The following is a 26431-nucleotide window of genomic DNA, read 5'->3' on the forward strand; positions in this document are numbered from 1 at the left end:
ACTAACAATACTGTGCGCATGCGTCATGACTTTCCTTTTCTGCCCCACCTAGAACATTTCTCTGCTATCTCATGGTGCGACACCTGTAAGAACTGTTTTAATATTTTAGATCGACCAGCCTCATGGTCTAGTGGTCAGAGCTTCTGGCTATAGTTCACGAGGTCCCTGGTTCAATTCCCGGTTAGAGCACAGGAATTTTTCCTTAAAGGGGATTATTCCTGTGTTCGTCCATGGTCTGGAATTTAGGTTAAGTTTAGATTTAAGACCTCTCCTGGCACCACATTATCATAATCATCTTATCATATCTTCGGGGTAATGTAACTCCGCCTTCCAGGTGCCCCAACCTCAGAAATGGGTTACAACTAAGCAATGGCCAGGAGAGAAGACCAGAAATGTCGAAAAGACAACCTGGTGGCATTGGATAAAAAAAAAAAATTTTAGATCAATGAATACAAATTTTATTTTCCTTCCATGCTGGGACTTGCAGGACAGCTTTTCTTATATCAGAATCCTCGCAGTTAGTCCCTTAACTGCGCATTAGTTAGAAATCATTTAGAGAGAAGGGCAACTGTTAAAAGTTATTCAGAAGCTGTGTTTTTGTAAATAAATGTAAGAGTTTTTAATATATTTTATCATCATCATCATCATCATCATCTCCCTTCAATTATTAGGCCTCTTTCATCTCTTTCCCCAATTATTTCTGTGATTTTTAATGTACTGAAACAAAGATTCCATTTCCAGTTCTTGTATCTTCGTTCACTTGATAGTCCAACAGCATAATCCAAAATTTTTAATAATGGTATAGTATTGTTAATTTAGTATCTTGCTTCCCTACATAATTTCAGATCATTGTGCATAAAACCCACCTATTTTTTTCATAGTGTTGAATTCGGATAAGAAAAGAGAGCTTATTATAGAGTGAATTTGATATATTATGCTTTACTTGTCCTGAAGAGATCTACTAAGTACCAGGCTTGCTACTGGAGCCAAAGGAAGATGAAAACCCTCAGCATGGCTTTCTTTGGAGGGGAAATAAAATTGGGTGGTCTTAATCGTAGAATTATGGCACATGAAACGAAACAATGTCCCAGAAATAAAGGGGTTCAGACAAAATTTAACTTCCATTTCTCGCAAGTCAAAATGAAGTCCCAGTGTTGCACAAAGGGCCCATATGAATGATTTAGGTATGCCTGGATTTGTTTCAACATTCACATTTAATCAGTCCAATCATATTGTGCTATTATGCAAGCTAACATAATTTTGCATTAGAATAATAATTGTTTAATTGTATGAATTACAGGAACAAATTCGAGCAGAACAAAATGACATAACTCAGCAGAGAGAGCAGCTATATCGCAAATTAGAAATGCTTACAAGTCAAGGAATTCTTATTAGTCCCAATCTGCCAATGGTGACGGGAGCATTACCACATGAGGAAGCTCTGACAAGTCAGGGAATCCACATTAACCAGAGTGCGGGATCACAAGATGATTCCAGTCCAAGTACAGGGGGCGAATCCACGGTCTCATCTCCCACGACGACTATAGATCCTCGGCGGAAGTCAGAATCCAAGTGGAAGAGTGGACCTAGCAAGTCTACATTGCCCCTGAATCTCATAAGTGCCACCAATCAGCAGAAAGTGGCTCCCAACATGCAAGTGAAGCAGCAGCTTCCTTTGAAACTGGCCAATAAGCTAGGCTCGTCTGTGACTGGAGGCATGCAGCAGATGCTCCCTTTGAAGCTGAGTCAAGGATCGGATGCTCGGCGGAGCAGTGGTTCCAGCACTGGCTACCAGAGGCTTGGCTCTGGCAGTTTCAGTCCTCCTGGTGTCAAGAAGGGAGACGAGGCTCCCACCCCGAGTCACACACGGACCGGCAGCAGCCCCGCCATGATGCAGAACTCTGGAACAGGTCAAAGTGGAAATGAGGGTGCTTCACGTACTAACACTTATCCCAAAGTACCAGACCGATCCCGTGTTCACAGCCCAGAGTCCCACTCCCGTACCCCCACAGGCCCCGCACCCCAAGCCTCAGAGGAAGAGGTGATCTTCTTCTGACGTAACATTGTGACGTGTTGCATCCACTGTTGCCCATGTCTCTGGTGGAGATATGTGTCTTGGTTTGGCCGGATATTGTGTTCATAGTTTCCTTCCCATTTCGTACTGAGATGTAGCCTGTTTTAGTCTGCATGACACATAACCGTGCCATCATGTGGCACTTGGTGTAACTCTTTACATTTTATCTGACTGATTTTTAGACTGTATCTCGATGTAACTTCCACAGGCCTTATTGGTGTGGACTTGTTATACAAGGCCTCCGGCCTGCCGTTAGCACTCCGACAGCAGCTGGATGGCCGATCCTCGTGACTATCGACAGTATTTTCCTTTTTATACTGTACTGTTAGATTCTGTAAATATTTACAAGTTGTCATTCCCTCCATGTTAAGAGAATCTTTTATATCTCGTTTATCTCTGTTTTATTCATTTTACTTTAATTTTTATCATTGGAATTCACGCATTTCTGGAAGTACAATGAGTTACTTTCCATTACTTCGTACTTAATTTAAATTATTACACGCTGTCTTCCTTAAGAAGAACGACCTTCCATATGACTACCTAGTTCAAAGTAATTTCTCTGTGACAATATTAGCATCACTGTGTGACAGTGACCAAATTATTCTTCTTAATGTACTTGATAGCAAGCCATCATTGTGGCTTAGACGATTGTTTTGGCCAGGGATTGTTACTGTTAGCAAGGTGAAGCAGTTAGAGTCTACGTTCAACTAAGGGGAAGTACTGGAAGACTTAATTTACTAATGGCCTACTGTGAATGTCTTTCCATTTCTGTAGGTGAAAAGTATTTTTGTAAGATTTCTAATTATTCTTCGACTGGTGTAAGTACCTAACTCTATGCAATAAGTTGTATATTTAAGATATATTATGGGCTCTCGCTGTTATGTTTCACGTTACATGGATGCCCATTCTTATTCTCATTTATGTTTAGTGAATGTTAGTGCAATGGGATGTGTGCTTGTATGCATGTGACCGGGCTGCTGATAGGGTCAAGTGCAATATCAGGCGTCCTAATTACAACAGTGTAGCGAAATATCCAAGATAAGACAGGAAACGATACTTCCCAAAGCAAGAGTAGCCTATGCAGATATATTTGTTGAAAAGAAAGTGATACAAAGTTCTACAACTTAGGAAAAAATCTTATGTCTACATAAGCATTTCCAATTACACTCACTTGCTGGAAGAAAGACAGGGGTGGGAATTCTGACAAAGAGGTCAGGTGACCTAACAGAATCTGAAAAGCCATCTTTGTTTGCAGAGATGCTGTCAGAGTCATATCCATTTTCTATTATTGTAATTTATTCATTCATAGTGTTCTGCTAAAGGGCAGGTCTATCACTGCAAACCCAGCTTTCTTCAATCTTTTCTATTTTCTGCCTTCCTCTGTCTCAGATGATCCATATATCTTAATGTCTATCATCTGGTACCTTCTTCTGCCCCAAACTCTTCTCCTGTTCACCATTTCTTCCAGTGCAGTTTTTTCTCAGCCAGTGACCGAAGCAATTCCTTTCCTCTTCCTGATCAGATTCAGTATCATTCTTTCTTTGCCTACTCTTGTCAACACAGTTTCATTTCTTATTCTGTCTGTGCACTTCACACGTTCCATTCTTCTCCATATCCACATGTCAAATGCTTCTATTCGCTTCTCTTCACGTCATTTTAATGTCCATGTTTCTGCCCCCTACAATGCCACACTCCATACAAAGCTCTTTGCTAGTCTCTTCCTTGGTTATTTTTCCAAAGGTCCGCAGAAGATGCTACTCTTTCTAATAAAAGCTTCCTTGGCCATTGCTATCCTTCTTTTGACTTCCTGGCATCAGTTCATCTTACTGCTTATAGTACACTCCAAATATTTGAAGCTGTCCATTTGCTCTACTGCCCCATTTAAAATTCTCAAGTTTACCTTCTTTATTTTTCTTCCTATGACCATGATCTTCGTCTTATTTGCGTTTATCTTCATTCCATACTGTTCGCAGCTGTCATTTAGCTATAGTAGCATATCTCTTAATATCATCTCTTCTGGTAACATCACCGTATCATCAGCAAATCTTATCCACTTTATTCTTCTTCGTCCGTCACTTCTCCCACTTTCTTATACTGCCTTTTATGTCGTCTAAGTCACTGGACTTTCAGTAAAGTTCTTCTACCTTTCTAACACCATTGCAGCACTTTTGTGCCATGTAGTTCGTGAAAAATTCTTTATATAACACTAGCAGTTGATTTAAGTTTAAAAGATTTTCAGCAACTTATAATATACGTTAAGTTAATGTGGTTTCATTGAAGTAAATTAAATTATTCCCTGTTTTTCTATAGTAATGGAATACTCTAAGGTCGTTAGAAATATCTCGCTTGTCAAGTTACAGGTTCTGACTTCTTCCTGCAGTTTAGCATTTCACCTTTCTGTGAAGTCATCATGCATAGTAAGTTCCTCAGTTCTTATGGTATAAAATTCATGCTGTACTGTAAACAAATTAATCAGTCACATTTTTCTTGCTGTCTGGACTCTGTCTGCAGTTAGAAAACATACCTGTCTCTGTCTGCTGTTAGTAAAATGGCTTTCCCCTTTTCACATAGTTTTCATGTGTGTGTGTGTTTTTTTTTTTTATTGCATCACTGTAACATTATTCTTTAGATTTTGTTTTTACTTTCAAATGTTTCATTGCATTATATTTTGTTCTTGGCTTCACAGTGTATGGCCAAAAATAGTCACACTCATTTTGTCAAGTGTAAACTGTACTTGTTTATATACAATCTTCATAGTGTACTTAATGAAACTGTTTTTTTCTGTGTAGATTCTTTTCTAAGTTGCAGAGCTGTATTAAGTAAGTGGCGAGAACTTAAAAATGGGTTTAAAAATACTAGAATTCCGATTGTCTTTTTACCTGTTTTTTTTATCTTTGCTATGGGAAGGGTTGTTTCTTTTTTTACCTCACTTGCAACTTGTAGCTAACTCTGTGGAACTATGAAGACTAATATAGCAACTAAAGTTTCAAGTCCATCCAGTGGACAGTTATGTTGTTCAGTGATGAAATACTTCATCCTAGCCTGCCTTATTTTAAAGTTACACAACCTTCTTGCACATTCCAGAATCTGTACATTTAGATAGTATGAAGTAAGTCTGTTTACAGTAGCTGTGTATAGTTCACATAATAATGTTACAACAGAAAAAGTATGTCAAAGCAGGTGATATTTAACGAGAAGTAAAAATATTTTATTTGATGAACAATGCTGCACTTCATAAAATAATGTTATGTAGTAGATCTGTTGGCAGCCCTTCAAGTGAGAGTGTAGTTAAATTATTCAGCATAGGAATGAATGAACGATTCTCAAGATAAGACAGACAGCTTGAAAACATCACACTTGTCTTCTATTCAACTCTTAAAATTTGCTATAAATGTATTTCGTGAATATATTTTCTTAAATAGTTTTGTGTTCTGACGAGTTTAAATTTCAAGGAGTCTGTTTGACACTGAGAATCGCGATAACAAGCTCATTGCTGCTAATTTGTATAGGAAAAGTGATGGAAAATGTATTTATGTTGATTGTGAACTGATGCCTTTCAATTAATTTATCATGGTAACATTGATATTAACTTATTGGAAGTGTACAGTCTCTTTTGCATTAGGAGAGCTCTCTTATATTATGTCAGGATTCCCACTTAATCTGTAGCAATTGAATGTACCATATATATTTATATATACACACAATTTGATGATGCCAAGAACAATCCATTTGTATATAACATTGAAGTAATGTGAATACGATGAGGCAAGTAAAGAAATTATTTTGTGATCCAAAATCAGCCATTAGAAGCTACTATCCTATATATTTAATACCCTCACACATGCTCCTGAACTGTATTGCTGGAGACATCTACCTGGAAATACTGAGAGGTGCCTTAGTTCGACATCAGCAGGGCCTCTATTTTAACATTGTATCTAGTACGATTCTAACTTGTAGTCACTTGCTGGCGTATGTATGAAGTGTGGTGAGTGACCGCAATTAAAAAATTGTACTACAATAATGATTTTAAATTACGGATGGTTTTATGATGAAGTTCGTCTTAAAATTTGTTCTCAGTATTGAAATTAAGTTGTCCTTTTCCTTTGTCAAAGAGAGATTAACTTGTTCTTAACGTTTGGAAAACATTCTTCTCTATATTATTTGTAGTGCTTTTCTTATTTCTTCAAGGACTGCCTTTTTTTTTAGATCTTTCTAAAAGTAATTAGGAAAGAACCAACAGTTCATGATAACCATAGAGTTACGGACAATATCCAAAGATTAGGCTGCAAAACTGTTATTGTGTAATCTTTTTCTTGAAACAGAAGTAGAAATGAGTTGTAGAAATAATAATTATTGAGCCTTATTTTTATTAATGGACTACACTATACCATAAACCGAGCTGTTTATAAGGTTAATAAAATGTTATAGCAGTGATTGGTTTGTTATACAAGTTACATCAGATTCCAGCAGTTCTGGCTTTCCTTATTCTTAATTCATATCAGAATTTGACTTAATTCGTCTAACATTTTATGAAAATTAAATTAAGAAAATGATCCGAGATGTTGGACGTAATATTTTCTATGCCAAGGAATGCTTTCATAAGAAACAAAGCTGCAGTTACATGATGTTCTCGTATCATTTGGGAAAGTGTTCAATTCCTTCAAGATCTTATGAAATTAGCAGTGTTTGCGATTTTTTAAATGAGGACTAACAATTAAAAATATTGTTGATAACCAATAAAATAAAACTGTTAATATTCAGATCTCCTTGTATATAAGAATATTTTAGTTTTCCCATGCAGTTTCCATTCCATCATTCATTCTTCGTTTTTATATTACCTATTGTTGTTGGAAAGCTGGAACATAAAAAATCACCAAGTAAGGAACTTTTCACCTAAGCATATTATATAGAAATACTTTTCTGTAAAACTGTCAAGTTCGTAGTGTGTGACAAGAAACTATAAAGAGTGATTGTTTGATTTTGATATCTTTTTGTGGTAAATTAATTCATTAATTTAAAAGATAAAACAGTTGCATTATACAATGTTGATTGTTCATGACATATAAAAGAAATGCAGGTTAATTTAAATTACTTTTTATTTGAAAATCAGATTCATATATTTATACTGTTCATCATCATCATCATCATCATCATCATCATCATCATCATCATCATCATCATCACTATTATTATTATTATTATTATTATTATTATTATTATTATTATTATGTCATTACAGATAAGACCCAGATTACTATTATTGCAAAATTAGTCATTCCATCTTTTCCTAAAGTGTCTGGTGGTTCTTCGTCCTTCAGGTTTATATTTGGTATCCATGTCCTGTCCATTCTTATTGTATTCTTTTCAATTGGATCTATAATCTCTAATTAAAAGCACGCATATTTTGGATTTATCACTATATATTTTTTTTAATTATATATGTCTGCTACAGCTCAAGCAACTTATCTTTTATAGTCTTTGTTTCATAGCCATTGTCATTGTGAGAATTATCATTACTTTATAAAATTTCAAAATTTTTTTTCTTTTTTAATAACATTTTAAGTATGATTCTTCATAAGGAACCACAGAACAGAATTTATTGATTTTCTTGTTTACATCTTTGTTTTCCTGTCAACTGACTTTGCATCGTACATAAAATGTATTCACTTGTTTCATTTTAAGAAAATGGAGTAATTCAGCAAGCTACATAATGTTCCTTACTGATCTAATGCACTCAGACTTTAATTGTGGCATTTTTTTTATATCAGTAAATGAGACTGATAAACTGGAACAAAGTCATATATTGCCATAATTTGAGTAGTATTTTTTACCCTTGTACCAATTTTCTATCCTTTTTTTTTTATCTTTTAACCTGAAGTAAGATTTAATCTAAATTGCACTTTCTTTGACCCACATAAGATGGACACGGACTTTTGTGAGGTAGGGTCAGTACGAAATTGATTCTCCATCTAACAATACACGACATCATATTGACAGTGAAAAAAAATCCATGCTGTAGGAGAAATTCAAATCCACGACCATAGCTTTCACAATACATAAAAGCTGACCACCTTAACCACTACATACATTTTGATTAATTAAAACAATTTTAAAATGACAAAAATAGTATTAAGTACATTCATCTTATTTCATCTATCCTACCTAGAGACACAATAGTGTGCACACATTGCTTATAGATAAGAAATGCAAGCATAAGTAAGTATGTAGTTAATGTTTTGTAAGTTTTAATATTTAGTTGATAAATAATATACAGACATAACCTAAGTCATTTTAACTTGAAGAACAATAGAACAAATAGTTCTGTGTTCTAGATATAAAGTGTTACTAAATTAAAGTTCTCTGAAACATCCGAAAATAACAAAGTTAATATTTTGTACAAAGAAATAAATAGAAAGAAAAGAAATACTAATACAGTAAAACTTCATTTATATATTTCTCACTTATACATTTTTTGCAAGCCCCGGCAAAATTCCTATACTTTTCATGTTAATTTATTTCAGTTATAGGTTTTTCGTTTATACGTTTTTCACACTTATACGATCGTATTTTAAACCCTGGGAGGTACTAAACTTCATTTATACGTCCTAATTAAATTTTGCTCGAAATTAGGTTTGCTGTGAAAATGTAAGAACGCAAAAATACCGTATTTACTCCAATGTAATATGACATCAAATATAATACGCACACCAATTTTTTTATGCTAAAATCCAGAAAAAAACTAGCGAATATAATGCACACTTGTGCTAAAAACCATTCAAGATTAAAATTATATTATCGAGACAGGTTATAAAGGCACTCCCTTAACCCTAGCTTATACATCACATTCATCCTCGTTTGCAGCAGCAGAACTGGAACTTCCGGTTAACAGTTCTGGGGTGGTGTCAGAAATTCGATTAAAGTCATACTGATCTTTCAGCAATAATTATTGGTAAATTCTTTTGGTTTAATTAAAGATGCACAGTTGTTGAAAGTTGTATTCATAAAATCTCACAATAAAAGAAAAAAGTGGTATTAAGTCATTCTAGTAGTTAAAAATATTATTCTCTTATTAATGATTATTGTCAAAAATGGACAAAATATTATGAATATAAAGTGTGCAAAAGATGAGAAAACACGAATTTGCAGAGGCCGTTTCTGTTAGCTGTCTCCCACCATATCTCATAACATAAATTGAGCATTAACTTAATTTAAATTTGTTAGAGTCTGGATGTTTGCGTGAAAGATAATATGCACTCCAGTTTTCAAGAAGACATTTTGTCAAAAAAAAAAAGTGCGTATTAAAATCACGTAAATACGGTCAAAATGTGTTCATTGTTAAGATGTGACCAGCTTTGAAATTTCTGGAAATTCGAAGCTGCCCATTCTTCTCCACACATGCTAACTTCAGTAAATCTGTTATGTGTCAGTGGGAGAATCAATTCAAAAAGAGCAGAAAAGTATGCGAATATGTAAAGAGGCAAGAAATGGAACATTTTAAACAATGAGGATACAGCACCAAAGCTGTGACTGCTAGTGGCGGCTCATGATCATTTTTGTTGGTGGTTTCAGATATTTCACAAAGTTTGCAGTATACATTAAATAATGCACAGAGATTTTTTATTTCATTTTAGTTAATTGTTTCTGCTTGAAAATTAGTTCAGCACAATACAACTGAAACTACCACTCATTACTGCAGCACCATCGTATGCTTGAGCTATGATTTTATTTTCTAAATTGAAAGGTTGTAGACTTTGTTTTAGAACCTTGCTCAGACCGTTAGCCGTGCAGTTGTTTACCGCTTTGAAAGAAAGAAACCTTTCCACAGGTTTGCAACTTTTTATATATCTCAAAATAATAACAAATTGGCTTTTGCAGGTTATGTCTGTTGTTTTGTCAGCCTGCACAACAACAAAATCTGTAGAATTAATGTTCTGTTTCAAATCTTCGATGTATACATCATACATACTGTCTAATAATTCATTTTGTATAATGTGTAAAGTATATTTAAAAACAGAAGTACTGTTTAAGTGTTCATCCAATACATTATGAAGACTGGCAAGTGAAGATAACAAGTCTGACAAATTTCTCCAATTTGCAGATCCCTTATTTTCGTCCTGAACCCTCAGTTATAATTCGTGAGTTTCGCAAAATACTAAAGAATCCATTACTCTTGCTAGTATACAGTATGTCTGTTTTTGTGTTTCTGGATTGAAAATTTGACTGCGGAATCAATTTCTGCTGCGATATTTACTTTCCCAAATAGTTTAAACTTACAAGTATTTTCTAAATGTATTGAACTTTCTTTTGTTTTTTGATGCGCTCCCTTAAATGTTTTGGATCTTTACAACCTGTCGACGTCCACAACCCCTCGCCACCAAACAATAGACAATAGAAACAAAATAAACTTTGTTTTTCGTCACTTACAGTTAGCAAGGACTTCTTTGTAAACCACGAGTTGCAGAAAGTCCTCCTTTTCATACCATCCACCCGTGTAAAACTGAAGTCATTAGGTTGATGTGTGCCTAGTCATTTAACTTCAAGTTCATCTGCTAATTTTAACGAAGAAAGCGATGTTTTAATAGGCAATCCACTTTATTCATGTTTTCACACTTCACTTGCATGCACTATTCAAAGTTCACACGGACACTTCTAGAATTAACTCATTGTTCAGTGGTACTGCGACTCACAGTACAACAAATAACTGCGACTGTTGCTTCTGTCCGGCAGGTGGGCCAGGCTCGTCGGACCCTAACGAGAAGCATTATATTTGTGACCGTAACTTTGTAACACTTTGTGAATCTCTGTCAATAGCGAATATTGCATACCTTGTACCATGGCGGTTGAGCACTAAAGTGATTCAAGTTGTGGGACCCTTTGATGCAGGCCCAAGCTTACAATATTTAGTGTCATACAATCTTTGACGTCTCAGACTCATCACTGGTGGAATCAAAACAACTCCAATAGATTCTATGAGATTCCTCACTAATATTAACAGCATCAAAATGATAATAGAAGAAAAAGCACTGATTCAATATGAAAAACTTATCAGATTACCAGGAAACAATTGGCATTCATACAGTCCTCTCCATAGATTAAAAACTCAAAAAAGTTTCATATCCATGGTTCTAGAATTAAAACAGAAAATCAACGTCCCGAATTTAAAAGAAAACTTACAAATTAAACCAAACCCTTTAACACTATTAAATATAGAGTATAATCTAAATTTAACACAAGAAATACTGAAATCAGAAGTAAACACTGAAATAATGAAACAATTGTCTTTGGAGACAATTAATATTAGGTACCCTCCACAAAACTGGCTTCATTTATACACCGATGGATCCTTGATCTCCAGGGAACAAGGTGCAGGTGCAGGTGTTACGTGCTGTCTCTTCTCACTTTATAGATCTCTTGGATATGGAACAACAAGTTTTGATGGAGAAATCACTGCATTAAGTGAAAGTCTCAGGAATCTTCTCTGCCACATCAATAAATTTAAAAATGCAGTTATATTGTCAGACTCCAAAGCAGCTATTCTATCAATAGTCTCTAGAAACACACCTTCATCTCAAATAGCAGAAATAAATAAAATGCTCTCTCAACTAATAACACTCAATAAAAGAATTGTATTCCAATGGATACCATCCCATTGTGGAATCCTGGGAAACGAGGATGCGGATGCTTTAGCAAAGAAGGGCAGCACTGCTACTTACAGACCTGTTACTAAATCTACGTATTTCTCTGTGAAAAGATTGATTAAATCCACATACTTAGACTTCAACAAACAAAATTTGATAACACAATCTCAAGGGAAAAAATGGAACTCTCTGCATCATAATCCACAGTTGATTCCCGATTTACCACGCAAATCGTCTGTAGCTGCATTTAGATTGGCAACAGACCATGCTGTTTAGCCAAGCATCTGCATAGAATTGGAATATATCAGTCCCCTAACTGTCCATTGTGCAACTCAAACCAAGAAATGGATTCAGAACATCTCAAAATCTGTGCGTCAGTGGCTAACCATGACAATATCTTTGAAAAATATTGGAGTGCAAGAGGTCAAATGACTTTATTGTCAAATGCCTGGCATTAGAAAACAACAACAACAATCTTTGACGTTTTAGTCACATTGCGCCATTTTATGAAATTTACTGAAACAATTATGGATGCAGTACACTGTCCTGAACAAAATTTACGCATTTTAAATGCGAAAATAAAATTGCTGGGGAACGAAATATTGGTAGGGCACGGCCCCGGTGACCCCTAAGGACAGGCCGCCCCTGGTGACTGCACTGAATACAACTACTCTGCACTCCTCAAAACTGAAAATATTTTGACAGTAGTCTCAACCTGATACGACGACAAGTTTGCTGATTAGTTTTTGAATTTCAATGTGTGGAAGAAAGAGGAAGTGCTTTTGTAACCGACTTTTTTTTTTTTTTGTAAAATAATCACATGTTATTAATTATTAATAATGCTATTTCAGATGTACCAGTAATTAAATGCGATTTCAGTTATACGTTTTTCTCACTTGTACGTTTTTTTCTTCAGACCCCCATAAAAATATATAAAAGAAGTTTCACTGTATTATGTTTATGAAATAAAGAATGTGTATAGTTTGGAATTTTATTAAATTTAAATATACCGTTCTCTCAGAAATTAAATTAAGTATACTTATGATCATATTTCAGATGTAAGAAAAATGTTATGGGTTAATATTTGATGCAATACATAGCGTATTCTAAAGGGCATATACACATTCTAGAAAAATCACGATTTATATGTAAAATTTCCAAGAGCATATCTTGGATGTACTATTGAGAAAACGAGTTTACTTGACTATATTGCTAGATTCCATGCAAGTTCCTGGTGTAAATATGTACACCAAAATGGTGTAATAATCTAATTGATCATTTTCTAGTGCAAAATATGCTGCTGAAATGGTTTTATCCTTGAGGTACGATAATGTTACAAATGTCCATACTACTTCTTGCAAGCAAATGCGAGATACGGGCAGTATATTTAGTTGTACATACAATATACAGTAATGGTTCACATGATTTTTTAATTAGTTTTAGTTTATTTTACGACTTGTTATCAAGTGTTATGGTTATCTAGCATCTGAGTGAAATGAAGGTGATAATGCCAGGGTTCAGCTTTGCAAGTTACCCATCATTTGCTCTTAATGGGTTGAGGAAAACCCCCTGAAAAAAATCTCAATCAGGTAATTGTTCCAAACAGAATTTAAACTCAGGCCTGCTTTCCTCGCAGTTAGATATGCTGTTGGTCCACAGCAGTGGATTGGTTCACATGATCAAATAACAAGACGTAATAAGCCTTCAGATTGCAGTGTGTTTAGAACAAGAAGAAAACAATATTAAACAAGATATTAAAAGAAACACTGAAGTGCTTGTTGCATTATAAATTAGAAAGCAAACAACTTACAGCAATTTTCAATTTCATCAAAGTAATACAAGTGTGTCATCCTTCGAATTTTGTCTAATACAGTAGTAACTTTTTAAGTTTGTCCAATAATATCCAGAATGCCTTCTCTGATATTTTAGTTCCAAAATGTCTTGTAAGATGTACGTGATTGAGTCTTTTCTATTTTTTTTTTTCATGTTTATTTCAATTAATACAATCTTTCATCTCATACTCCTGCTTATTTTCACGATGTTTAGGAATAAACTTATTGAAACAAAGGCAAAGGACTTTTGGTCAAGTTGTGAATTTAACAAATATTGAATTAATGACATAAAATATGTCTTTCCCTGCATGGAGTATGGTGATCTGTTCCAGGATCTCTGGTGAAACAAAAAATAGGAGAGTTTCAAATGCTTATTGTGCACCGCAGCCGAATGCTAATGTTGTTAATAGGTCCTTAACCATTGTAATTTGTGTAACCACGCCCAATGACGCCACCTTCCTTCACTATTGACATGAAGGAGCTAAAGTTGTGTATAAAATTGGCCATGCCACACGGCCTCTTTCAATAATATCTCGGTATCGAGAGCAGCTACATACCTGTGTGACCAACCGTTTGCTTTTTAATCGCGAGTTTAATATTAAATTGATAATATATGTGTACTACATATATAGTTTGAGTGATCCGTAGTGAAAAATTTGACCTGGAATTAATTTCCGAATGTCACTTCATAGGAATACAAAATATATTTGCATGCCCTTCATTAATTAGTTCTCTTATTATAGACCCATACTCTCCATTTGTAAACCGAAACAAAAAATAAAACATTCAAATATTCTATATGCCAGTGTATTCTGGATACGGTGCAGAATTTTTTCATAATTCAAATGGAGTTTATCTTAAGGTAATACTTGGACTTTTCTGATCTGATAAAATAAATGCACATTGTGGACTCCTGTGATGTGAGGTCAACACGACGCCTACTCTCCTCTCCAGTTAAGATGATAATGCATATCCGACTCTGGTTTCGAAAATATGACATTATTTTTTTAGTTGGTTATTTAATGATGCTGTATCAACTAGTGAGTTATTTAGCGTTGATGATAGCGAGAAGGTATTTGGCAAGATGAGGCCGAGGATTCGCCATGGATTACCAGACATTTGCCTTACAGTTGGGAAAAACCTCGAAGAAAACCCAACCAGGTAATCAGCCCAAGTGAAAATCGAACCCACATCCAAGCGCAACCCCAGATTGGCAGGCAAGTGCCTTAGCTGACTGAGCTCTGCCAGTGGCCTGACTTATTTTCACATACTATAAGAGCCCCTCCCCAAGCCAACGATAAATTAGAATACCTGGCTATTTAAAATACAGAATTTTCTATTTTTCCGCAGGAGATGTACGGTGGTTCATTAGAACTATGGCCAGATGGTCTGTTATCCTTAGTAATGTCTTTGAAAGGAGAAGAGAGATCTCAGCAGGTGAATTTTCAGCTGTGGCTATATCAAAAATATAGATCAGGCAATTTGCTAGCAGTCACCAGCTCGAACTCTGAATAGATTAATACAGTTTCTTCTGTAACTGGAATCTGTTCCAGGAATCATTCATATTTTAAGATGAAAAGAAATTCTGTTCGAGTTGGAATTCTACATATGCAGTTCCTAGGTATTTCCTGTTAGAACAGTAAAGAAAAGTAGTCAGAATATTTGTACCTTAGAGGTATTATATGATAAGTGTATTTTATCAACTTTAAGATGAAGACAAAAAAAAACAAATTTCAGTTTTGTTTTTCTTTCATAACTCATAAAGTTACAAACCTATTCTTTCTATTTTTGGTATAATGAAACCATAATCTACCTCGAAAATTATAAAACATGCATAGAAGTAAACAGAGTTGCATGGGACTTATCATAGCATATGCCTAATATATGACAATTTTCTTTTGAAAAAATACATTAAATCCGAAATCAGTTATACCTAGGACTTAACAGAGTATACTTTCAGATAGAGCTCATCCTAAGGAATTCAGTAATGTTGTAATCTCAAAATTGGAAAAAAATTGGACTAAATTCTAGTGCCCCAAATTAAGCTATAGTTCACAATGTCAATCACTAGTGCACTATATGTATGTTGTTGCTTTGCTAGCATGCTTGTCAATATACCAGTACATGTAATTGTGCAGCTTTCAAAATTAAAAGTAAAAAGTTCATATCTTACATGTTCTACAAAAATCGATATTATTATTATTATTATTATTATTATTATTATTATTATTATTATTATTATGTGACCAAGAAATGTTTTAATAATCATGTTTTTAACGTAATTTTTCCTTCAACTCTGCTTAGACCAGGAATGCAGAACTGGCGAGAGAGGGGTGGAAAGCATGGGGAAAGCGTTGGTTCCCCATCCACAATCCACCAGCGTTGAATGACGTATCTGTGGCCCATACGCAATCACATAAGACAGACACTGAATACAAATCCCCTTCCCTACAAAATCAATGACGCAGGGATGGAAGGAAGGGGTGAGTGACGTATCCGATGAGTGACGCAATGCCACAATTGTTGCCCAGTTCTCAAAGCCTGGCTTAGGCCTTGGTAGTCTTAAAGTTGGACGAAAAGGAGTTTAAAAACGATAAAATTCCTGTGCTGTGGATAGTAATATAATCATCTGCCTGTCCACTATAATATACGGTATTCTACACAGTTCCACCATCTTTTCTTTAGAAGAAAGCATTGATTATTATTATTATTATTATTATTATTATTATTATTATTATTATTTCCAAATATTTTAAATTGTGTACTATTTCTAGAGGTTCTTCTTGAAGTGATATATCTCCTGCTGCCTTTCTGCTTCCCTTCTTAAATACCATCTGTACTGTTTTCTCTTGCCCATCTCTCTAGGTCCGTCATTGTTGCCTATACTTCCAGCTTGTTTGATGATCCGATCACCATGTCATCCGTATATAATATAATGTCTGATACTCATGACGTCTGCCGTATATATATATATATATATATATATATATATATATATATATATTGAGTGTGGAGCTGATTGGGTTTCTCTTTAGCACTCCATTTGTTTGCGTGATTGGTCCCGATGTTGTGACATTGTTGTTGACATTATGGCTTAACATACTCCTGATTACTCTAGTTATTGAGTGCTCGTGTCCTCTCACTTGTTGCAGTTTATCCATTAACTTTCCTCTATGTATAAGGTCGAATACCTTCTTGAAATCAACGAATACTGCGTAGTACTTCCCTCTTGGATGTCTCGGTGCTCTTTCTATAAGGCAATTGATTACTTGTAGGGTGCTCCTTCCTCTCTTGAACCCAAATTGACATTCTGGTATGTGCTGATGGACCAATTTTATAAGTCTTTCGTTTATGATGTTCTTGAAGACTTTAGCTGTGGTGTTTTCTAGCACTACTTCTCAGAAAGAGTCCGGACTATTTGTATTGCCTTTCCCTTTGCATAGGATCTTCATGTTTGCCATCCTTCAGCTTTCCAGTATTGTCCCTGTCTCCAGACATTTGTTCATAATTTCTGTCCACATATCTTACATGACCTTCCAGAAATTGTTTCACATGTTCTGTGTATATCTGTTCCAGTCCCGCTGCCTTTTTGTTCTTTCCCTGTCTGATTGCCCCCTCCACTTCCGTCTTTGTTATTGGGTCTTGTAATTTCGGATTGACTGTTGTTGGTCTGTTATATGCTTGTTCTGTTTGTTGCTGATCCAATATATTCGCGAAATGATTCTTCCAAACTTGTATTGGTACTGCTCTCGTGGTCGGTCGATTTCTCTTTTCCAGTGCCAGGAACGGATCTGACTCCACCTCTTCTGCTAGGCTGTTTGCCTCTTTCTCCAAGTGTGCTGCTCTCTTTTCTCTTAGTAGTTTTTTATTTTTTTTCTCTCTTTTCTGCGTAGTAACTGAGATCGTCTTGTTGCCTGTGTGTTTTGGCTCTGTATAGTGCCTGTAACATTTCCTTCTTCTCTCTGTAACATTCTATCGAACCATCTCTGCGTGTCTTTTCCTTTTGGTCTTTATGGCTGTTTGCGGTATCAGAGAGAGACTGGACCAAAGCATGCCAAGATCAGAGACATAGTATAACGAGGTTGGCGATACTATCATAAAATATGTACGAACAAAAAATTTCATGAACCTGACAAAGACTGTAAATGTAAGTTATGCAAGGAGCAGTGTGATAAATATCACATCAATTGCAAGGGAAGAACGAAATCTATAAGCAACTATAGCAAAGAGTGAACAAATCAGTGTTAATGCTCATTCGAGTGCACTTTCCTCATTTATTATTATTATTATTATTATTATTATTATTATTATTATTATTATTATTATTATTATTATTATTGATACTCCAGTGACACATGTAACCCTATATTACCTAGCCAGGCATGTCAGGATTACAAATTTAATTCATTACAATTTATCTGACAGACAAATTTCTAGTGACAGTTTATCTTTACATTCACAAATCTGTATAAACATAATTTACATGTGTAAATCTTCATAACATTCTTTCTAAAACACTTGCAGTGATGTAGTTAATTTAATGTTATGCAAATCAAGTGTGCAAAATATTCAAAACGTTTTGTTTCAAATTTAGTACATTCACATAACAAATGTTTAACATTTGCAATGACTCCTGGCATACACAGATACATCTTTGCGATTTTGAACCTTCCAAAATAACTGCCAAATTTACCATGGCCTGATAAAAAAATTGTGTTAGAACAAAGTTTAGTTGCATTACTTTAAATCCTAACTAATGATAAATTATTGGAGAGTGACTCTTGTTAAAACTTCTTTTGCTCCGTGAACTCAATGGTCATTTTAGCGTCTGGTTGTGTAGTGTTTTATGCGTCTTTCGACATGCAGTGTAGAACATTTTGTGTACATAATACGTTCAGAATTAATGAGGCAACTGATTTTGCTAGCTGGTTGGCCCATTCATTTCCTGATGTTCCTGTGTTTCCATCATCATCCTCTAGTTCAATTCAGGAGCATAGAGTATCTGTAAGAGCCTTCCACTGGACACAATTCCCTGCAACAGCTTTCACTTCGCCCCAGAATTTCCCAACACTGTTCGCCTTATTATACACAGTTCTCCTCGATGTTCCACGTGGTCGTCCTACATATCTAGTACCTTGAGGATTCCAATCTAAAGCATAATGTTTCCATGATTCTACGTTAAATATGTGGGTATAATTTTGATAATATTTAAAATATCTATTGAGAAAGGATCTACAGGATGAGCCAAAAGTTCCGTACCATAGACTGGATTACAATTTGGACAAAATAGTTCATAGTCATGTTCTCAGATGAGAATTTTTGTCAGCAGGGAGGTAAACCGACAAAATATGCGCTATTGGTCTGACTACAATTATCATTGGTTTACTGATGTCAGGAAGCAAGGATCCTATCTTATAATGGTTTGGCGTGATTTGTGAAGATACTGAGTTGTCGACCCCTTCTTTTTTTAAGAAAGTGTGACCAAGAAAACATATCTGGCTATATTGGGTGACTCATTAATTCCTGACTTGGACATAATTGGTTCGTGTCCACCATGGGTTATGCACCCTCTGCCCATTACAGCAGTCAGGTATTTCAATGGTTGGATGAGAACTTACTTCAATGGATTGGCTGTAGGGGATTTAAATTCAATGGATTTTGCCATGTAGGACTACATAAAATCAAGGGTATACAGTGTGAAGATGTGGACTTACCTCAATAGATTGGCTGTAAGGAATTTAAATTTAATGGATTTTGCCATGTGGGGCTACCTAAAATCAAGGGTATACAATGTGAAGATGAGGACTTACCTCATTGGATTGGCTGTAGGGGATTTAAATTTAATGGATTTTGCCACATGGGGCTACCTAAATCGAGGTATACAATGTGAAGATGAGGACTTACCTCAGTGGATTGGCTCTAGGGGATTTAAATTCATTGGATTTTGCCATGTGGGGCTACTTAAAATCAAGGATATACAGTGTGAAGATGAGGATTTATCTCACTGGCTTTAGGTGATTTAATTTCAATGGATTTTGCCATTGGGACTACCTAAAATCAAGGGTATACAATGTGAAGATGAGGGCTTACCTCAGTGGATTGGTCATAAGGGTTAGTGGATTTAAATCAATGGATTTTGCTGTGTAGGGTTACTTAAAATCAAAGGTATACAGTGTAAAGCTCAGAAACAAAAATCATGTTCATGAACGAATTGTTGCAGAGTTCCATGCTATGTTGCCAGACTTCGTGTCCTGCATCCTGCAAGATATGGATTCACGTCTACAATAAATTTTGTTTCGACACTGGTGGATATCATATTGAACAGTTGTTGTAATCCAGCCAATGGTACAGAATTTTTGGTCCATTCTGTAGAATGTATAATATTGTCGACAGAATGGATTGCTCACTGAGAATCACAAAATTCAAGCACTACAGTCATGTTTGGTACATCCCTTTACTGCTTCCTTAATTGCATCCAGTTCCGCCTGGAACACTGTATTGGTAGGGAATAGATCAAATAATTTTGTTTATCTTTTATGTTGTTACAGCAAAAGCATATTCTACATATTCGCTAATTCTGTCAGTGTAGATTTCATAGATACAGCTCTGGTTATGAAAACAATCATGTTTTAATCGCAGATGGCCTGCAGTCATGAAATATAAATTAAATTGTGGATTGAAAGTTAAGAGTTTGAAAGGTTGACTTACAGCTTTATTTGATGTCACTTAGCTTTGTAGAGACCAACTAGATGTAGTGGTTATAAACCTGCAATAATCAACACTGGTAGCCCAGCTTCAAATGCTGGCGAGTCCAAGTGGAATATGTGGTGGACAAAGACAGTGCTTGGTGATAAGTTTTTATAGGATTCTCTGTTTCTCTTACTGACATTCCACCACTGCTCCTTTAATCATCATCATCATCATCATCATCACTGTGTAAATTGCCTCCAATGGTGCAACTAGGAAAACACTATGGCAGCAAAAAGATCTACAATTATTACAGCATGTCACTCCTAGAAAAAGAAGCTTGGGTGATGATGCAAAGTCAAGTACATGTCATTGGATTAAAAAAAACATATACAATATATTGACACAGACCAGCTTAATGTTTAAGGCAATAAATTTTTAACAATTATTTATTCTGAATATTCTTTCCATATAGCATTTGTATTCAGAGATAAATAATACTGAATAAAATGTGGAAAATAAGAGTGATTAATGATCAAGATGAATTTTTATTTATTGAATATTGTTTTCTCTAAGTATTCAGTCATTTACCTTTTAAACTGTCTCTGAATTCCTCATGTATATAAATACATTGCTTCATTGTATTTCAACCTACACATTCCACAATTAGAGTATTAATAATGCAATTATTAAAGATGCAAGATACTTTTTAAAAATGTCTTTCTGCATGCAAAGTAATTGTGTTTGATGTGTGTCTGTGCAAATGAACACATTCGAAATATTTCATAATACCGGTATGTAATGTGATTCGATCCCCCTCCTTTTTTTTCGTCATCTAACAGTATTTTAAACTGCAGAAGCTTACCAGTCTCAACAATGTAGTGGTAATGAAGTAAAAATTTATACATATAATCAGATTTACAGAGGAAGCCTCAAGTATTGGTTGAAGAAATCGTTTCCACATTTGCATTTCAGAGAATGTGCCAGGAATTTAACTATGACATGGTAAAGTAATCGCCTAATTTTTGGATCCAATTATATGTCGCAACATTGCGCTTAATTTCAATAGTGACATATTTCATAAAAAAAAAGGCCAAAACATACTTGTAACAGTAAGCGCATAGAAGAATTAAGTGGCTCTATTCGTATGTGTGTGCAGCTATATTAAAATAAAAAACAGCTACTGTCGACCGGGTATACTTTACACAAGGGGGGGAAACTTTACACATTTCTAGAAAAATGTTTAGAAGGCAGCACATTACAGACAATGTGTAGCAACTCCGTGGAACTGATTCTATGTGACAACAGCACATATGTGTAGTAGACTGAAGTGTGTGCTATTATTAAAGCTGTTATACACCATTTTTTCTAGAAATGTGTAAAGTTACCCCTCTTGTGTAAAGTATACCCGGTCGACGGTATCGAAGAGAACAACGATGTTTGATGTTTCAGTTCACAGTACAAACTTTTAATTGAGAAGTTCTGTTACTTACCTATGTAATAGATTGTGACTTCAGTGTAAAACTATCCGCAACATGAAGATTAGAAGGCTACTTAATGCCATTCCCATCAATCAGAGTACAGTTTTAAAGTGGTATTTGTCTTGTAATATACAGAATAAAGATTGGTGGGAACCCTGCTCCTCTCTAATGTAAAAATATTTACTTTTCTCCCTAAAAGTCCAAAGTCTGATCAGAATTTTAATTTAACGTTTTTATATAACGGAATTGATATCTTAACAGTGTTTTATGTATACTAAGATGCTGCACTAGCAACTGTCTTTATTAAGGGGAACAGAATTTTTTTTTTCAACTCATGAGCCTATAAATCTAGAGGTCATACAGTAAACAAGTTTTAAGAGTCATCCATGTTTTAGAATCCCCTATGTACTGAAAACACAAATTACTTTTTAACATAGATAACTGTAGCTTGAATGTTGCTTTATAAATTTAATATTTAAGAAACATATTGAAATTAATTGTGAATATTAAAAATCCTCTGCCTTTGCCAGGATGTAACATGTTCTCTTTCTGTCTGTTCTGTCTGTAGCAGGAACACAGTAATGGACAAATGGTACTGGATTTATAATATTAATTTAAAGCAAACTGTTTATTAATAACAGTTGCACTTTTAAACCCTACATTTTTGTTACTTATAAAATATTAAGGTTCTTAGTAAATAGGATTTATACAGCTCATAAAAATGAAATTTCTTGTCTGTTCACTTGTTAAATTATACCGTAATTGTTAAACAATAAAAATATCTAGGCATACATAAGTTTAAATTATTTCTTAAAAGTAATAACACATTGCATTGTCCCGTACATGTCCCTAGAAAAAGGTTTTTATGTTACTTCCATTCCTCTTTTCTATGTTTTGGGAGAACTTGAACTTTGTTTTCCTTTGGAATATAATATAATACAGATATTATCTGTAGGATAAAACTCAAACTTCAGTTTCAATTAATAAGATACCGGTAATCAATTTAAATGAAACATTTAATGTTATCAATTTTGTACTAATTTAACACCGTTTGAATTATTTTATCTCTTTAATTTAAAAGCAGCACAGTCTTAATTCCAGTTCTAAAGTGTTTGTAACAATGATTTTTCATGATTACCTAATTGGTACCATATTCATATTAACTGTAACTTCTACACACACACACATATATAATTAAATAGGCTATATGCTACATTATATTGGAATTAATTCAAATAATTATTAGTGACATATTAATTATTTACTTGAAATACTGTAATGTTCACTAAATGAGACACTGAAATATTATTTGATATGCTCTTTTTTATGTCATTGATCAACATAAGAAAAAGATAATTTGGAACTCATATTTTCTATTATATAAGCTATAACTTACTGTCACCTTATGTTGAGGCAAAGGATTGAATTTTTTTTTCTCTTTATCTAAATTATTGCTATTAAATTATTGTCATTTCATCTGTGACACAAAAATATTTTGCCTACAAAAAAATATAGGCCTATATGTAATGTTATTGTTATCTATATAATGTTGTGAGAAAAGTTATTTCTCGGCTTTTCATAAAAAAAATTATTTTTTGTTTTTAACGATTCAGAATTGTTAGTATCTTTCATCTTATTACATTGTTGTATGTAACAAGAATTTGTTGTGTTGGATTGCTTATCTTTTAATATTAATGTTTCTCAGAATGGAAATTATTCTCAGGGTTTTGTTCTGTGCATTTTCACTGCAGCAAATTAGTACACAACTTCAGTAACGTCTGAAATCTAACCAGGTATTGACTTCAAAAAAAATATTAAGCAAATTCTACCACACTAAGCATTTATACAGTATACAGTTTAATACCGTAGTCGATTCGATAATGCACATTAACTCACAGCCTTTATAGAATATTATTTACCAGTATTAATCTAAAGCTTTTCTCCCCCTCCCCCTAACAATGTATTTAATGATATGCTGAATATTCACCATCATTGATGTTTATCAAATGAATAAAGCCCAACAGTGTTGCACGACATTATGATTACAAATTAGTAAAGAAATTAACAGAATAATACCTGAACATTAGGGAGACTGACTGGACAGAAGAAAGTTATTTTACTTACACATTATAAATTCTCTTTTTTACGCAGAAAATATGCAGATAAATCTAGAATGATGAATATGTATATTATTAATATGAAGTTGACTATGTAGATGTTCTAAGATCCTAATGGATATAGGTACAGTATTTCTAATCTAAAAGGAGAATGTGGGATTTACAACAAACTTTTATTTATTTATTTTTTGTAAATGTTCAGCACATCACCGGCACTTCGTAGCAACGTCAAATTATATTTTTGGCCCAAAAAAATACTCGTCTTTTACGAAAATATTCACCCCGCCATTGTATTGCCTCTGGACCAAAAATAAATACAATATGGCATTGCTACAAAATGGTGGTGATGTGCTGTAAAAAAAACTTGCATATATACATACATACTATTTTCTTTCTCTCTGTCTCTGTCTGTCTGTTCATCTTATTTTGCAATAAAAGAATTTGTGCCATTTGTTTACACATAGTTTTAGTTTACATTAGTTGATACTTTTAATTGGGCAACATTCAAGCTGCATAACCAATGAGCTCAAACATTACAAAAATCTCATTTTGGTCATACTAAAGTTCAGAGCCATAACTTCATTTACTTATAACAAAGACTGTTGGATACCTTAAAAAAGTTACCAAGATATTTCATCTGAAGTTGTTACTAAATTAAAATCTTCATAGTCTAGTTTGCCAGGAAAATGTACTCACAAACAATAACTTGAACCATAAGATGTGTATAGTAACTTGTAAATAAAACCAATGGTAAACATCATATACATTTAAATAAACAGTTGGTGTGTTTATTGTAAAAATTGTTCCCTTTATAGTTCCAATCCTCAGCTTTATTCGCGATATGGAAAAAAAATTATTAATTAGTTATTAATGAGTTAAGTACATTTAAATGTAAGTTATGACCCCATGGAAAAGATTTCTTTTCCTCTTCCATATTTCCATGTGAAAATAAGATACCAGTAGGCCTATATTCAATCATAGGCAGATCTACAGGGATGCCTGGGCACCCCCAATGAACCTGTGAACCCCTCAAAATACGTAGAAATGCCTAGAAAATTTGCCAAATTAGAACAAAAATATTCCGTAAAAAAAACATTTCTTTCTTAATGAACACTCAGTTATGCAAGAAGGTTAACTCCAGACTGGATCAGTATAACTCATGTGTTTTCGGACAAACTCGGCTTTTCCACTCCAAACGTGATAAAAGTTATTATAATATTATTATCAAAAGCAAAACATTAATTAATTTTCAGAAGCATCCTCGGCCTTGTCAAGATTAGATCCTGGTGATCCCAGTTAAGAAGACAGAAAGGGATGTTAGACTTAAGAAATGTTCTTGTCAATCTAAAATTTGTTTCCCACATAGTAAAATAGGAGAAAAAAAAGTGTCTTTCAAGAGGATTGGTATAGCATGTATAAGTGGTTGAAAAGCAGTACTTCTCTGGACTCAGCCTTTTGCCTTTAGTCCAGAATTTTTGCGTCAAACAGCAGTGGAGTGAAGGGACATGACTTTGTTCTTTTTAGTAGGGGTTTTATGAGTTGGAATAAAACCCATAAATTTTTCCTAATTATGAAAAATCCAAAGTACATCAAAAGGTGTTCTTGTTGTGTTTATTTTATTTCTCTGAATCGTAATTTTTAATCAATGTTTATCTCAAGGTATGTATCCATATAATTTAAAGAATACAATAGTCATTCCAATTCATAAATTAGGAGATAAAAATGACGTGAATAAAATATAATTTGTAGATCCATTTCATTTACATCAAACATAGCTAAAATTCTAGAAAAATGCATTAAACATAACTGGCAACAAATGTTTAGGTTTATTTTCTTTGAATATAGAAGGTTGTTAATTATAATGTATAAGCCTACTATAAATATATTTCTTGCCATGTTGGACAAAAAATAAACAAATACAGTGTGCAATAGGCCTATGTAAGAAAAAGGGGAAATTTTCATTGTAGTCCAGCTGTAGTTCCAGGTCACAAAATTTGTAGCATAAGGGGCACCCTCTAATGAAATTCTCTAACTCCGTCTAGATTCAACCTTTGAAACGTGGTGTTTTTTTTTTGTATCCATAATTTGAGACATACTGTATTCTTTGATCTCCTTTTATTAAGGAGACTAGTTTTTTCTCGTTATTAATCTATTACTGGTACCACTTTATTATACATGAACGTAATAAGAAAAACTAGTGGCAGTCGAATGTGACATAAAAAGACCGAAATAATTAACAAATCTTATGAACATATACATCATAGATATTATTTTATCATCATTATCGAGGAATTTTTAATGGCAGAGGACATAACCTTCACCAACCCACAGTTCATATGTGCTTAGGAATTTCTAACAGAACAGTACATGCTGTAACCAAGAGGGTTGCTTTCTGCACTTCAGAGATTCCTCGTTGGCAGTTGCAGATGATTCATAGTAATTTTAAGCTTTTTGATATGAACCCATTCACAAAAATTACTATAGGTATATTCACTGTTTTCTTGTGATATAGGTCTATTAGAGCTGTCATCTCATGAGCAAGCTCTTGTGTTTGCTTGCCTAGCCTATATATTATTTTTACATTATTATTATTATTATTATT

General features: G+C 34.2%; 1 protein-coding gene across 7 annotated transcripts in view; it reads left to right on the forward strand.

The window, feature by feature from the left end:
* Positions 1–24605, forward strand: part of cyst (rho guanine nucleotide exchange factor 18 cysts) — a 245364-nt gene extending 220759 nt beyond the window's left edge. For all 7 annotated transcript variants that reach the window (XM_069825944.1, XM_069825939.1, XM_069825945.1 and 4 more), the window contains one exon: positions 1301–24605. In XM_069825944.1, the coding sequence (XP_069682045.1) occupies positions 1301–2056 (756 nt within the window). In that variant the 3' untranslated portion in view covers positions 2057–24605. The remainder of the gene's footprint in view (positions 1–1300) is intronic.
* Positions 24606–26431: the final 1826 nt, after the last annotated feature.

This window comes from Periplaneta americana, chromosome 5, assembly GCF_040183065.1.
Source record: "Periplaneta americana isolate PAMFEO1 chromosome 5, P.americana_PAMFEO1_priV1, whole genome shotgun sequence".
Lineage (NCBI taxonomy): Eukaryota > Metazoa > Arthropoda > Insecta > Blattodea > Blattidae > Periplaneta > Periplaneta americana.